A 15674-nucleotide genomic window follows, 5' to 3' on the forward strand; every position below is an offset into this window, starting at 1 on the left:
GCTTGTTTTCCTGCAATAAATAGTGAGATTATTTGGATCAGTTTCTTTTATTGTGCAAAGTTTCTCTCCCCCCCTCTTTGGAACATACAAAAGTGAATATTAAACAATAAACACCAAACCAACAGCTTAATAGGGTTAAAAAGTATGTGTTTGTAACAATTAATAATATCAGGAAAACAATCTACTGCATAAAACTATAAAACAATAAGTTAACAAAAAGGAAAACATATTTTTTTAAAAATCTCAATACTCTTTCAAACTTTCCATAAAAATACACTGATCAATTTCAAAATGTTTAAAAAAAAGTCAGCCTTTTCGGGCAACTGATATATGATGTTTGACATTCACACTGTTGCAGTCTGCTCATCTCACTCCAATCCAAATATTCATTGTGTGATTGGCTGGCACTGAGTGTCTCATATAAATGCCCACAACATACGTGGCCAACACAACGGTTTGTGTACACAGCATCCAAGCAGTCTGCAGTTTTCAGCGCATCTCTCTCAAGACGCCCACATTTCTCTTTACCTTCAGTAAGAAATGGTCACAAAGAGTTCTGTTAGAAATGTTGCATCACAGCTAGTTTCTGAATGTCAGGACCGGCTACTCCAGCCTTGCAGATGCACAGGTGTCACACAGGGGGCTGTGCATTGTGCCTCAGCCCAGTATAGGGCCACAGAAGCTGCTGGATGGTCATCCAGGAGTCCCCGGTGCCCACAGGTGCTGCATCTACCGCAGGCTGTAACATCAGGCTTGCCAAGAGGGCCAGTAGAACAGCTAGCACTACAAACAAGGCCACCCAAATCCAAATGCCCCTGGTGCCTCTGGAAACTGCAGGCCGCCCCTCTATCAGACTGGGTGGAGCGTGATCTGTTGGGCTGGGGCTGGGACTGGGATGGAGAGTGAAAGAAATGTTTAAAGAAAAGTACAAAAGCATACCTTCAACAAAAAGCAGCAAGGCGTTTTCTTATGCTACACCAGGAAAGAGCAAGTAAAATGTTCACGGCATTGTAATTAGCTGCAGAACACTTTATACAGTAGATATCTTTAGGCCAGTAAAATACTCTGTACAAGCAATGACTTGGCAATGGACAGCAACCATGTGGTCTCATTGTGCATACTTAATGTGCATTCATTAGGAATCAATAACACATTAAATTGAGCTGCTTTAGCTAGAAGCGTTTAAATACACATCCTTGTATAGAGTATGTTATGGGCCTTATTATTAGAAAATGTACAAAGAAGGTCATAAAAAGCAACAAATTATATTTAAAAAAAAGTCAAGTCTGAATGGGTGAGACGGCTGAGGCGACCTGAAGAGAAGAAGTTGAACATTTAAAGGAATGTGAAAACTGACAGCTGTTGCTGAAAGCAATGTTTGACAAAGCACATGATAAACAAGATAAATATGAATGTTCTGTGATAGACCGATACATATAAAGGCCAGGCCGGGTGGTCAGCCAATAATTGACTGGCCGATTAACAGAAGCAGTTTCAAAATATACCAGCTAGGTAAATTTCTTGAAAAGTGTTTTATTGCCATTTTATTGTTTTTCATATTTTATATTATATATACACACTACAGTTCAAAAGTTTGGAGTCTCTTATGCTCACAAAGATCAAATATATAGTAAAAATAGTAAGACTGTAAAATATTATTACAATTTAAAAAACTTTTCTATTTGAACATATAAGATGTAATTTATTCCTGTGATCAGTTGAATTTTCAGCATCATTACTCCAGTCTTCAGTGTCACATGATCCAAAAAAAATCAATCTAATAATATGCTGCTTTGATGCCCAAGAGACATTTCTTATTATCAATTTTGAAAACCGTTGTGCCGATTAATATTTTTTGTGAAAATCAAGTTCAAAAAGAACAATTTATTTAAAATGGTAATCTTTTTAACATTATAAGAGCATGTTTTAATGTCATTTTAAATCAATTTAATCCATCTTCGCTGAATATTTATTTATATATATATATACACATTTCTTTTAAAACCAAACAAAAAAAATCGTACTGACCCCAAACTTTTGAACGGTTGTATACATACATAAATACTCCATCCTTATCTCTAGTTATCGGTCTACCACTCATCCTGTTTTCAAGAAAATACCCCAGAGAACATCAGCACACAACTGTGGGATCAAAGTACACTGGCAAATTTGCAAATGCCCACAACTGTCCACCAATGTGGAGAAAAAAATATTTTCAAGAACTTTGTCTTCTCTCTGAAACCACAGGTTGGCTGATTAGATTACTTGCTGCAAACCGAAGCAGAAGACATGCAGTGTGTCATAATGTGTGTTCAGGATATATGCAAAGCTAACGGACGTTACGGGTGTCCAGAGTCCATTCAGAACATAATTAAAGTTACTTTCCTAGCTTAGCTGTAGGAGCAAAAGGCTGTGACATTATTGACAGAAAACCCTCGATTTGTAGTAGATAATGCCTGGATGCTGAAGCAGAGAAATTATGTATGCGGAAGATACACTAACGTCTTAGTTGGCATTATGAAGGAGGTGATTTTGATGCCTAGTTCTGTTAGGCTAGACCTTCTGTCCGCTTGTTCCTCTTTCTGCTCCTCCTCCGAGTGAGAGTCTGTTTCATATCCATACCTGTGCAAAGTTTACACTGTACTAACCCATCTTGGCTCAAGGCCTCCATTGTGGGTCTGCATGACAACTTTTCGATGGCACATTTGCTTTATGATTTTGACATGAAATCGATGCAAAAGACGAACGGTACACAACAGTTCTTCACGCGTGACCTTACCTATTCATCAGAGTGGGCTCGTCAATGTCGGCCCAAGTACCAGAGCTAACGAAGCGCTTTAGAGGTGGCCTCTTGGCTGTCATAATCCTGTAAAGCGGTTGACACACAGCCATGACATCCTTTCTCGCAGTGCAAAGAAGTGCAGAAGTTTATAGAAACAATCGGCATGCAACTCCAGTAGAGGTCATGGGTTCGATTTCCAGAGAACATACTGATAAGTGTATAATTTCAATGCACTTTAGGTAGCTTTCAATAAAAGTGTCTGCCAAATGAATAAATGTTATTCTGAGAAGTCTTGGGTCACACTAACCCTTGTTTTGGGGGACAAAGTTAAAAGGCTGTTGTGTTTTGTGGACCATGCAATCTCAAAAACATAATCTGTACACTTACCATGGTGACCGACGAGAAAGTCTCTCGACCTCAGCCTCTGCCATGTCTTTGGGCTGTGAATTAGAAACCACTGTTTATTCAGATGTTCCACTTCTCTCTACCAAAAGCATCTCAAAAGCAAAAGTGGACTACTCACCATGTCAAAATGAGTCTGTCCTGCAACGCTGCGGGGAATGGTAGCTATACTGATGCGTCGGCTAGTGGTCTTGGGACAAAACACAAATATCAGTAAACTCTGCAAGCTGATCCATGATCTTAACATGGTGTGTTTTGTTCAAAAACTCACTTTGAACATGTTTGAGGCTGACTGCTTCTTGTTTCTAAAATCATCTGCAAGTATAAAATAAATCCCATGTGATTAAGACACAAAAGAAACTGGTATTACTTTTTTTTCACTACTAAATTATTTTTTGTAGTGACTAACCCCTCTCAGAGGACCCAAATGGCCTCTCGTTCGGCGCGAGGTTCTCCCTGAGCTCCAACAGCTCTGCATGCTCCTTGGTGTACATCCTCCTCAAATTCTCCACATGCTGAATCATCACCTCCACTGTTTTACCCACTCTGGTCTCCTATAAATGCAAGGAAGCCGAGAAGTAAACAAGCAAGCTTCTTTGCTAACTTTGGCTTTAGTGGGCTATCTCAGCGCTCTGAAAAGCCAAAGTAAACACAAACCTGATGAATGGCCCCAAGCATCTCTGAACGACTAGACACTCTGGTCATGGACTGGATGAGGATCTCAAGGTTCTTCTGCAGACGATGAATGATCTCCATGGACTGGTTATCCTCCTCACACCGTGGGATCAGTGCCTATAAAACAAAACAGTGTAATATTCAAGCTACTTCAAACAGGAATTTAGATAAAATTTGGGAAGAAATTACATTTAAATCATTTTCTGTTGTGAGCTGAAAATTCATTGTGCTGAGCAGAAGACTACTTGCTTGCATTGACAAAATAGACGGCCTCTAAATGTATTTTCTAAAGAATAAAAATGATTTTATGCCTGCAGAAAAAGGACAAAATGACAGACCTGCAGTAGACCTTTACAACTGTTCACTTCCTTGCGGACATTCTCCTCGGCCAGGTCCCGTGAGCGTTCCTCCAGGCGTAGCCTCTTCTCCAGGGTGAAGATGTCACATTTGAAGCCCAGAGAGAGACGGTGGAACTCCGCCTGGAGGAGAGCACACAGTAAACGCTTTAAAAACTGATATGCTTTTGCAAATATTTTTGCTTATTCACTAGTTCAGAATGTAGTTCAGGTCTGTTTAAAACATATACCATTGTAAAAATTCTACCGAATTCCTTGAAATTTCCCGCCACAACTATTATAAATATGTAAAAAGGTGTCTAGATTTTATTTGGGTCTAGTTATGAGCTACCAATGTAAATTAAGATACAAAAATACCTTCAACATAACACTGCCATTTCATCTGAAGTCATCAATAATTACTATTATGTATTTGTTAATGATATGTAGCTGTCGTCATATTCTCTAATGTATATTACTTAACACTTTTTTATCAAAAAAAATATATATATTTCTTTCTTTTTTCACACTACACATTGACATGGGACTGGATTAAAATAAACACCTTACCTCAATTTCTTTGTCACTTGGCAACAGACTGCAGATGAAATACACATTTCAGATTAATGGGAACATGAATATGTCAAGTGAATAATGTGAAGACATGCTTGAATCAGATTAAAAATGTATGGATATCAATTCAGTACACAAAGCATTATAACCTGTTCTTGTCATCTTTGGTGGAATCGCTGGCATTTTCAGAGATGACAGATCTGTCACCTGAGAGCAGAGGAGGAGATTGACATTGAGGAAAGACAAGATAATATCTCAAGTAGAACTGAATGAGAAAGATAGTCAGACAGAGAGAGAGAGAGAGAGAGCGTTTATCTACAGGCACCTTTTTCTTTGGCCACTGAAGGCTCACCGTCCTCCTGAGCTTTTTGTTCCTCAATGGCTTCCATACTGCTCGCTTCCTGTAAGAGGACCATTTCACTTTGTATATGCAACAAAGGCATGTCAACTACAGCACATTTACAAAAGTAGTTTACACTGGGCATCAGATGGCATACTATAAATGTTGATTAATTAGATGATAAACCTCCTGTGTAATTAAAAGTATTTCATGAAAGTATCTGGAACAGGAGGTAGGACTACATTTTGTTTAGGTAAATATATGCTGGTGAGAGTTATGCTTACCTTCTTGAGCTTGTTCCTTAGAGTCAAGGGGTCTTTTTTGGAGCCTTGCGCATCAGGAACTGTGGGAAGATTTCCTTCACTGGCAGCGGAGCCAAAGGTCATGTCTTTTGCTTTTTCAGAAGGACCCTTTGATGAGTCAGGTGAGGCTGTTGAGTTTGAATTGGATGAGACCACTGTCTTTTTACTGTCTGTCTTGTCTAAAAACAAATAAAAGAGAAGGGACATTTAGAGAGAGAATCTCTGTTCCGAAACCTGCCAAGCAGAGAAATGTTGATGTAGACTTATTTATTAATTAAATATACTACTAAATTGTATAATTCAAAACATAGTTTTGTGTAATAAATCAGAATGGATTTTCCCAAATATTTATGTTTGCTATGTACTTTTTATACTCGGAATATTACGAGATAAAATTATCTTAGCAGCTAACAGCAAAATCCATTGGATTAAATTGTGTCGAGTCTCATCTGCACTGCTACTGGTATGACACCCAGTAAAGTTTCTACCAAATTAGAGTTTTTTTATATTTTCAGTTTTCATTTTAATTTAGTTTTTTTTTTTTTTTTAGTTTTTTTTAGCTTTAGGTTATATTTCATTTTTAGTTTTAGTACTTATTTTAACTTATTTCAGTTAGTTGCCAAGGCAATATTTCTATTAAGTTTTCATTTAAGTTTGTTTTATAATATTTATATTTCAAGCTACAGTGTTATTAGAGGTTCTTTATTGGTTGGTCACAATATAAAAATTTCAGGAGCCAATAGCAATACCAGCAAGATTTCACGACTCTTTCAAAAGCCAATGCTACAGTACTAAACACATTTATTTAAATACAAAAATTTAAAAATGAACATTGGCATGCATCCTTTAAGTATTGGTCAATTATTTACACACTGCTTCAGGTTTTCTAACCTAATATTAAAGTAACAGTCAGTAATGAAAACAAATAAATGAAAAACAGTTGCAGGGTTTCTCTGTATCTTGTCAGTATTGCTCACCAATTAACTTTACAATCAAATTAACAATCAAAAATAGGCAATGGCAAATCTGTCTTTACATTACCAGACGTCATTTTGACCAAGAAGTGCATTTAATCGTTACAAAAGCAGTCGTCTTTCAGTCACACAGCAGCTATAGTCCAGTCATACATTTGGTACATGGATACCAAAGTTATTAGCTTTTCGGTATTATTGTATTGTATCTTTTTTTGTATTAAATTGATGCTGAAATACAAATGCATGTGACATCCTTTCTTCAAACGTCAACAGGTAACTTCCTCCTACCTGGTGAGTTAACCCCAGTTGATGTCACCTCCACTGCCTCTGGCATGGCCTCCTCTTCCTCTGCTACTGGCAATAAGAGACTTCTAAACAAATAAATAACATAAGCATATTAACACACTCAGACCACCAATCTCTGCGATTCAAATGCATAATAAATGTCCTGAAAAATAATCAGTTTCATAAAGAGGAAATACTCACTTGTCCGATTTTGCAGACACTTTAGAAAGCTGTCCCTCGCTCAGTCTCTATAGGTGACAACAGCATGGCATTATGACCCAGTGACACACTCTGAGCAGCTACACATATACACTTGTGAAAACCACTATCTTGTGCAAATAAGCATCTCACATGCACACAGTTCCATACCTGTCCCATGACATGGCAGATGAAATATAAGAGCTACACTCTGCTTTACAGAGAGAAGTGCTAGATACTTACATAATGTGTATGAGAGCTCTACAGCTGGCAGGGAAAGAGAGAGAGGATGGTAAAGACAGGAAGAGAGAGAGAGAGGGAGTGACAGAAAGAGAGGGAGGGGGAGAGCACTTGTACTGGCAGAGTTCATTGAAGTGGGAGTGAAAAAGTGCTATACTTGTTCCAAACATACTGATGAAAATCCACACACAAAGCCTGGCCAACATATTTTATCATCAAGTTCATAAACCAGAAGCAAGATAACAATCAAACAACCAACAAATAACACCAAAAATGGTTGCAGGTCTGTTCCGGTTGAGTCACGGTTACCAATGAAGTATACAAATGCATAATTGATTGGTTAGTTGCAAAGTTAGAACAGAAAAATAATTAAGTTTATGAAAAGCTTCCCATATTTTCTGTTGACGTCAGAGGCTGAGCACCCAATCTGTCATTTGGTAGAAGCTAGCCAAATTAGGCAGATCCCAACATAGATGTCACTTGATGCCCAGTCAAATACCTAGTTACTGAATCAAAAACCAGTTAAGAACCACTTATAGTTCAAGAGTTTGGGGTTGATAATACTTGTTTTTATAAGGCTCTTATGCTTACCTGTCTGCATTTATTTGATCAAAATTACAGTAACAGTGAGATGTATACAATTTTTATCTGATTTCTGAGGGGCCATGTGACAGAATTGTGGCTGCTGTTTTTACACACACACACACAATTATCATTTTGTTTCAGAATTCTTTGATGAATGGAATGTTCAAAAGAACAGCATTTATTTAAAATAGTAAATCGATAAAACATTGCCATAAAAACCTTTATAATGTTACAAAAGATTTCTAAGCATTCTTGATTAAGATTATTAATGTCATTCAAAAACAAGAAAATCTTACTGACCGCAAACTTTTGAAAAGTAGTGAAAAGCGGCCAGCTTTTCTGTATTCAGGCAGGACTTGAATACGAGGCTTTTCCATAAAACCATTCCGAACTAATATTAGCTATAGGACAGTCTATCTCTTACTTGCACTAATATGCTACAGTACATATTCATAGAGGTCTAACACTGCCCACTCTCTATGAACTGAAAAGCAGAAAAGCCCTCAGATGAAGTGCAGTTTATTTTGGTAGCACTCCAATTTCACCTGAATATCTCCCATCTTATCATTATAAGTTAACAAATTCCACGAGACAGAGTCAACAATGAGGCAATTAGTACAGTGCATATGTCAGAGAATAATACTCGGCTTTGCAGGTTAATAAAATAGTTTGCATCTGATTCTGAACAAACAAGCAGGCAAATTACACTTGCAAAACTATGCTGTCAGATGACAGGTGCTTATATAAAATTGCAAAGCAGCTATAGCAATTCTAAACACAGAAAGCCCAAAGACCATCACATCGATAAGAGTGGGCACATCCTCTCACATCCTGCTTACCGCCATCCAGAACCCTCTCAATCGGCCAACTGCGGTCTTCCCTTTACGGCACAACAGAAATGTAAGCCTAGCTACTCTCTCACTACACTGGACTGATAAACAGGAAGTCTTTTGCAATTGAACATGACAAGAGAAAAGGGCAAAACTACAAAGAAAGAGAAACACAAAAGGGGAAGTGAAAGAAATGGCTAGATGCGTTACAAATGCAACAAGCTTCCCCCGTTGGTTTCCTCAGCTTCCTCAAACTGACCTGCGAGTCACTCATGTCGGTTGTGGCCGCACGTTCTGCCTCACGTCCTCCGTTTGTGGCTGCAGACTGCTGGGTCCTGACCCAGGAGAAAAGATAAAGGTTTTACCAAATTGTTCAGTTTTTTCAATTTTTTTTTTTTTAGGATGCAGCTGCTCTCAGTAAGTGCAACAGTGGTACGTGCGCTCCATCAGTGCGAGCCTGGCCACACAGGTGCATGGTAAGCATGCAAAGCGAGACTGTCAGTAGTAATAACTCCCTAATAAGTCTACACAAAACAGCCCAACACACAGGAAGAGGACACGTATTTGACTAGCAAATGTGATCTTTGGGTGTGTGGGAGGCATTTCGAATAAAAGTAGACCATAATTTATTTTTTGTGAATCATTAACTAGCACTTCATAGCAGTGCGCCAGAGAAAATCCACAAACAAATGCTGATGTATGGAAATTGTATGTGCACAATAAAAGGGTGCACTGTCTCACCTTCCGGTAATGGAATCACCAACTTCAGGCTGGCCCGTGGAGACCGATACCATCTCAGAGGTCACAAAAGAGGAAAGTTCAGTAGATGAAATTAGATCTTTGACTGAGGTCACCTGTTCATGGGATGTCTCGGAGCTCAAAGATGGGTCATCTGAAGTGAGAGTGGTAGAAGTGTGTGTGGACATACAATATGCAATAAAATAAAGTCACCTTGTCATAAAAGGAACATTAAAACTTTAATTTTGTGTAATGAAAATAATTTAATTCTATTCGAATGACAAATTAAATATATTTCACTAATGTATGTTACTAAAATAATAGAGAGCATTAAGCAGAGAAGGACAGTGAGAGGAAGAGCTCTTACCAGCACACTGACTGTGGGTGTGAGGCAGAGGAGCAGCCTGCCCGTGGGCGTCCTCAGTCCCGGTGCATTCTGGGAGTCTGTCTTCCTCCTGCAGGAGCCAGGAAAAGATTCAGAAGGCCAGTGAAAATGAATCTTTATTCTGCCAGAGAAAACGACTCCCCAAAGACGACATATTGTCTTTGGATACTTTTAAATGATGGGCGAAAATCCACACTTCAGACATTTGCAATGCAAATTGTGACAAGTTTATTCAGGTGTGATGTGCAACACTGTCAATGTGTGTCTGTGCGTGTACACTTGTTCTAAGTGTCTTCCAATTTCCCGCTAGCATTCAGGAAGCAGCATTCCCTAGTAAAACTCCATCCCCCTGACAGCAGTCAGTCATATGGTTGACCATGCCAAACACTAATTGTCCATGACATCAAAAAGAACAATGCAGTTTGGCATGCCTAACACATCACAAGGTCACAAAAAAATGTGTTTTTGAATTTCATGGTCAGGCATTCTGAAAAAGACTATATTAAACCAAATATGAAACGCTTTGAACTTGTATGTATATATAAATGTGCATAAAATGGTTGATCTTGCATCACACGATATGATCACAAGAATGATAACATATTTACACAATTATCATTTCATTTTCTGAGTTTGTAGAGAAGGATTATGGGAAATTAAGATTTCCTGAAGTGAAGAGAAAACACAAATCTACCTTTAGAGATGTGCAATGCCTCTGTATTCCTCCCACACCCTTAAATGGAGTTTCTGAAAGAGAGAGAGAAAATAGCATTTTCCACAGTCATGTCAAGTAGTTATGATCAGACAATTGGGTTTATGAAATGACCAGTCTCTGATGGTTAGTCAGCAGTCATGCGGCGAATGATGTGGGGAGAATAAGGTCACAGTTCGTACTACTGACCAAAGATGGCAGAACAAGTGGAGAAGAAAAGCCAAAAAAGGTCTGACCCTGCTTTTCCAGCTTGGGTTTAAGATTCAGGGATGGCTGCCTGCCCTATGTGACTACTAGGGATTAAGGAAGGATTATATAGCCTGACGAACCTGACAGAAACCTGTTGTCCTCTAGATGTGACCATTTCCACTAGACAACTATGAAGTCTCACACTACTATGAGACTAATGGAGATCACAGATTCACATTCAAAACTATTCGTCTTTAGAGAGGAAAACCCTACCATTTAGTTTCTCCATTTTACCATTTATAAAACCTTCTTTATCTTGCAATTTCAGACTGTAACTTTTAAACTTCTTCAAAATATTGTTTTCAAACTAAACTGAATCCTACTATGGGGAAAATAACCCTTACTAATTAATACATTTCTCACCTTGCGATTCGCCGTCAGTGCTGTCGTCTGGTAGAATCGTCTGAGAAATGGTGAAGTCTCTTTGTAGCTCTTCCGTTTCTACTCCAGAATCCTGTGTTGCTTCACCTTCTTCCTCAGTCCTTACCTCGATCTTCTCCTTGTCCCTCACAGACTCTGTGTGCTCCTCCTCTTCTTCCTCTTGTTTCAGGGCCTGTAGTTCATCTTCATCACAACAGAGCTCCTGAAGCATCTCCTGGTCAGGTCCGAGCTCTTGTAAAGGAGGTGACTCAGACAACACATATTCCTCATCCCATTCAAGAGAGGGGCCATCCAGCTCTTCCACAACCTGAAGATACACACAAAACATCAGTCACATGTCATCAGGTGGTGATAAAAGCTCTACACAAACACTAAAAAAAAAACTAGATGGGCTTCCCCAGCTGAGCTTTTGGAGCCTTTGGAACAACATGCATTGTAATACATACAAATAAAGTGGATTGGAAAATAATAAAAGTGAATCAAACTTAAGACATGTGGCAAGTTCTAAACATAAGAACATTGTGGGGTAGTCTGTAAACTGCGTTTAATCTCTTGAGATGGGATCAAGAAGAAGTCAAGATTCAAACTGGCTCACAAACCACACTTGCCGCCTACACACAAAGCTTTAGGCATCTTGTAATGAGACTGTAAAAGTACCCATCTGTGATCTGCAGATTCTCACAAAAAAATAGTTTTTTCTTTTTTTTCCCCAAGGCTGAATCTAAACTTGTCATGAGTTTTAAATCCCACATATGCTGAAGCATGTGCAGGCAGTGAAAGCAATTGTTAGATGAGCCTCAATACCTGCTGTAGTTGATCCGGTGTTTGGCTGCTGGCCTCTCTGCTGTCCAGCGGAACCTTTAGTCGGTCGAGTTCCTCTCGCAACTGCTGCTTCTGGTTCTCTTGTTCTTGTACCCTAAAAAGGCAGAATTCACAAAAATCCAAAGATCGTCTTTCCCCAACTAAACACACTAAAATACAACTCATGCACTAAAGAAAAATGTGACACAAAAACACAATTATTCTGGTTATTCAAAAGCACTGCACATGACACAATGTCAGTAAAAAGATATAAAAGATGAATATCCTGACTCCTGTAATCAAAGCCTATTTGTGAGGTGCCTAAAGATTCTCCTATTACATAGACCAAACTAGATTCTAATAAGCACCATCCCCACAAATCCTCAGTACAAGTCTGAACTGTTCACAAGTCCTACAAAAGCGAAAGTCGGACATACTATACCCAATCCGCAGGCCCAAGCAGTGTCCCATTGCTCCTTTACCCCAATCTTAAAGCACCACTAGACGGTGCAACCTCTTAACTTCACTGGCTTCTCACAACAGCCTTTGCCTTTTATTCACAGTACGCTGAGTGCCATAGTCTTGAAAACCGTGTTATGTCAGATAAGCGACACCAATGAACCAAAAACAGCTTGAGGGGGGTCAACCGGAACAGCCCCTTGACAAATGCTATTAGAGACATTCACACAGACATGGACAAAATTGGTAAAGCCTTGCTCCATAATCCTTCCACTGCCTAGAATGGGGTGATGTTTCAATCTGAATATACTGAGAAAAAAAAAAAAGTTTTAAAGTGCACTTATATATGCATTAAAATCTAAAGGCTTCGATAGTCTCTGTTAACTATGATCAAACTGGTGTTTTGTACTACCAATATCCACTGATAAAATCAAAATCGAAGTCTATATTAAAGGGAGAGTTGAAAATTCGGTCATCATTTATTCACCCTCAAGTTGTTCCAAACCTGTATGATTTTCATCATCAACTGTTTGTTTACTGACATTCTTCAAAATATCTTCTTTTGTGTTCAGCAGAAGAAAGAAATTCATACAGCTTTAGACAGAATTTTCATCTATCCCTTTAATTTAGACTTCGATTTTATCAGTGGATATTGATAGTTGACAGTAGTTAAATTTTTGGGTGAACTATCCCCCGTTACTAAATTTATCTTATGGATTAGCACAAGTACCTGAAAACCCAAATATGACAGCAATGAATGATCATGAAAACACAAGATTTAAGTTTATCCCAGTGGTACCAGACCATGCTGGTAAATCCCAGAAGCATTTTTATCCATTTACAGACATTCACGTCACAGTAGAGCAGCACGATTCTGGATAAATTGAGAATAAAAAATGTTGTTGTTGTTGTTTCTAAACAGAGATCACGATTCTACCACGATTCTGAACTGATAACTAAACAAAATAACATGATTTACTAGAGTGAATTATTTATTCATTTTAAATCGAATGATTCAATGATTCCCTCATAAAGACTACACTTGTTTCAGTACGGGATGAATCAAAGTTTTTTTAACGAATCTCTTGAATGAATGATTCAATGACAAATGATTGGCTCACAAAACCTGCTGTCACATTAGCAAACTTTTGTGGGCAAAGTACATTGTCTATAGGTAATAGTGTATGAAGCACATTTCACACAGAAGTCACTTTTAAGCAAAGCATCTTTGTGTTTCAAAATTCCAGATTACAAAGATTTCCATTTCTAACGGTAAATACAGAGAAAAACGACACATGATTATGATTTCGACAAACTGTTATCAAAAGATAGCTAATAAAAACATATCTGCTACCAACTCAGTCCACTCACTTGACAGACAGGTGCAGGATCTCAGTACGAGAACGTCGCATGTTGCTGGCCATCTTCAGAAGCTCTCTCTCTAGAGAGTCTGTGTACTGGTCCAACTGCTCCAGACTGCGGATCCAGTCACTCCTCCTCTGCTCAAGCTGCACCTCCAGGCCCTGCAGCAGTTCACAAGATCAACAAAAAAATACAATAGACAGTGTACCACTAAGTCATACTGAATGTGAAAAAAATATCAGTTTCATCAAAGACCTCTTAAGGAGAGTCACAGAGTTACTCTGACCCGACACACTGCCCCTGTGCATCGTGGGAATTGGAGTGAGAGAAATATTGGCCTATATAGTTGACCACCGGGGAAGACCGCACGTAATGATGCGGTCCACTGAATACACACAATAAGAGTGATCATGTCCAGCCAGGCAGTTATGCAATGTGGTAGATAAAGGCTCAGATAAGGGAAAATGAGTACTTGCATAATTTTCAAGAGCGATCTAGTATCTCTATATGATGGTATCATGATTAGTTATTTACATACTGTATGTGCATAACTTTTGATTCATACTGTCCGATTTGGCTGAAATCCTCTCACCTGTATCTTGAGGTCAGAATTGGCCTCCTGAGTTTCCCTGTTCTCTGTAAGGCCTCTGAATGCTGTGAGAAATGTCACGCCGACTTCCTTAAACTCCCTCTTCTGGAACGATTCATGTTTGATACACTGAACATTCTATATCATTATGGACCAAGATCATATCATACAAAACTGAATTCAGGTGTCTGGTGATGGAGAGCTGGCTAGATTAACTGTACAGGTGAGGGTTTGCTTTAAAACTGTGTGTGTGTGTGTGTGTGTGTGTGTGTTGGCTGGTTAGTTTGGTTTACTTTACCAGTCTGCTAGTCAGAGTTTTGAACTCCAGAGACAGCTGCTCCGGAGTCGGGCCTTGGAGGAGCAGAAGAACCTCACGATCTAGAGTCTCATCCAGAGAAGATGTAAAACAGACAGAGGACGACAGATGCTCCAAACCCTACACAAATACAGGGTTTTGTTTGTTTTTGTGTGTGTTAAGTCATCACCAATTACGATTATGGAATCCTCCACAGCCAAAAAGATAATAAAAATAAATAAATAAAATAAACTTGTGAAATAAAGCACATGCAGACAGACTCATTGTAAAGCCCGAAGTTTGGTGCAAAGCAAAAAGAGGGTGTGGATTACTGAGTGCACACTGTGGCAGTGGAGTGGGAGAGAGTGGGCGGACAGAGAACAGCACATGAGTGCTGGTGGGAGTGGAGAGAAAGAAACACTCCAAATCATGGACGGGACAAAGACCGACAAGGGAATTGCAAACACACACAAAAAACACTACAAACCTCCAGGGGATTCTGTGCCAGTGCCAACTCTGTTTGAAGAGAGCCTGAACTCATCTGATTGAGTCTGTAGGCCACAGAGAGAGAGAGACCCGGGCTGCAAACCCATACACACAGTTAGAGGAACATGTGAAGGAACAGTATTTTCATTGACATGGGTTATGTGTATTTCATAGAGCTCTTACATTGTCATATCAGGCTGCATCATCTGCATTTGACTCTCCAGTTTGTTTTTGTCTGCTCTCAGCAGCTGAAGCAAGCAAAATAAACATATACTATTCAATACAACACTCTGGAATAAATGATTTCACTTATAGTGCAGTTATCATATGCACACTTGCTGATCAAGAAATATTTTTTAGGTTTTGAGGTCCCTAAAATGCTTGTGTGTAGAGAGAGAGAGACTCACCTCTGTTACTGAGGAATACTCCACAATGGCCACCTTCAGTTCATCTATCTGTTTATTTTTCTGGAGGAGAAAGAGGGCAGTACTGTTATAATAATGGATAATAAAATTGAACATGATTGCAGGTTGTATAAACATACCAAATTAATAATGGTGACACAATTATTCTTAGTAATGACTAAAGCAAAGCCTCAATAAAGCCTTCTATAAAGTTATTTAAACGAATTCATTTGTCTGTTAAGATTGACATTTCATTTCAAACTATTGTTTTTGTGATACGCAAGATGGACTG

General features: G+C 38.8%; 1 protein-coding gene across 12 annotated transcripts in view; it reads right to left on the reverse strand.

The window, feature by feature from the left end:
• lrmp (lymphoid-restricted membrane protein) overlaps nucleotides 1–15674 on the reverse strand; it is a 24200-nt gene continuing 8526 nt past the window's right edge. For 3 of the 12 annotated variants that reach the window (XM_079624154.1, XM_079624150.1, XM_079624155.1), the window contains exons 12-38: nucleotides 15386–15445; nucleotides 15162–15226; nucleotides 14980–15073; nucleotides 14496–14633; nucleotides 14201–14302; nucleotides 13618–13769; nucleotides 11791–11902; nucleotides 10969–11293; nucleotides 10339–10391; nucleotides 9627–9714; nucleotides 9263–9413; nucleotides 8781–8856; nucleotides 6870–6916; nucleotides 6672–6754; nucleotides 5392–5588; nucleotides 5093–5168; nucleotides 4917–4974; nucleotides 4765–4792; nucleotides 4198–4338; nucleotides 3842–3976; nucleotides 3594–3738; nucleotides 3456–3499; nucleotides 3306–3374; nucleotides 3170–3222; nucleotides 2780–2866; nucleotides 2503–2622; nucleotides 34–890 (exon numbers count right to left, since the gene is read on the reverse strand). In XM_079624154.1, coding sequence (XP_079480280.1) covers nucleotides 632–890; nucleotides 2503–2622; nucleotides 2780–2866; nucleotides 3170–3222; nucleotides 3306–3374; nucleotides 3456–3499; nucleotides 3594–3738; nucleotides 3842–3976; nucleotides 4198–4338; nucleotides 4765–4792; nucleotides 4917–4974; nucleotides 5093–5168; nucleotides 5392–5588; nucleotides 6672–6754; nucleotides 6870–6916; nucleotides 8781–8856; nucleotides 9263–9413; nucleotides 9627–9714; nucleotides 10339–10391; nucleotides 10969–11293; nucleotides 11791–11902; nucleotides 13618–13769; nucleotides 14201–14302; nucleotides 14496–14633; nucleotides 14980–15073; nucleotides 15162–15226; nucleotides 15386–15445 — 2958 coding nt within the window. In that variant the 3' untranslated portion in view covers nucleotides 34–631. Of the gene's footprint in view, nucleotides 891–2502; nucleotides 2623–2779; nucleotides 2867–3169; nucleotides 3223–3305; nucleotides 3375–3455; nucleotides 3500–3593; nucleotides 3739–3841; nucleotides 3977–4197; nucleotides 4339–4764; nucleotides 4793–4916; nucleotides 4975–5092; nucleotides 5169–5391; nucleotides 5589–6671; nucleotides 6755–6869; nucleotides 6917–8780; nucleotides 8857–9262; nucleotides 9414–9626; nucleotides 9715–10338; nucleotides 10392–10968; nucleotides 11294–11790; nucleotides 11903–13617; nucleotides 13770–14200; nucleotides 14303–14495; nucleotides 14634–14979; nucleotides 15074–15161; nucleotides 15227–15385; nucleotides 15446–15674 lie in introns of all 12 variants that reach the window. The other 9 variants (XM_079624158.1, XM_079624157.1, XM_079624159.1 and 6 more) reach the window with 5 other exon arrangements.

Source organism: Phoxinus phoxinus, assembly GCF_949152265.1.
Source record: "Phoxinus phoxinus genome assembly, chromosome: 9".
NCBI lineage: Eukaryota > Metazoa > Chordata > Actinopteri > Cypriniformes > Leuciscidae > Phoxinus > Phoxinus phoxinus.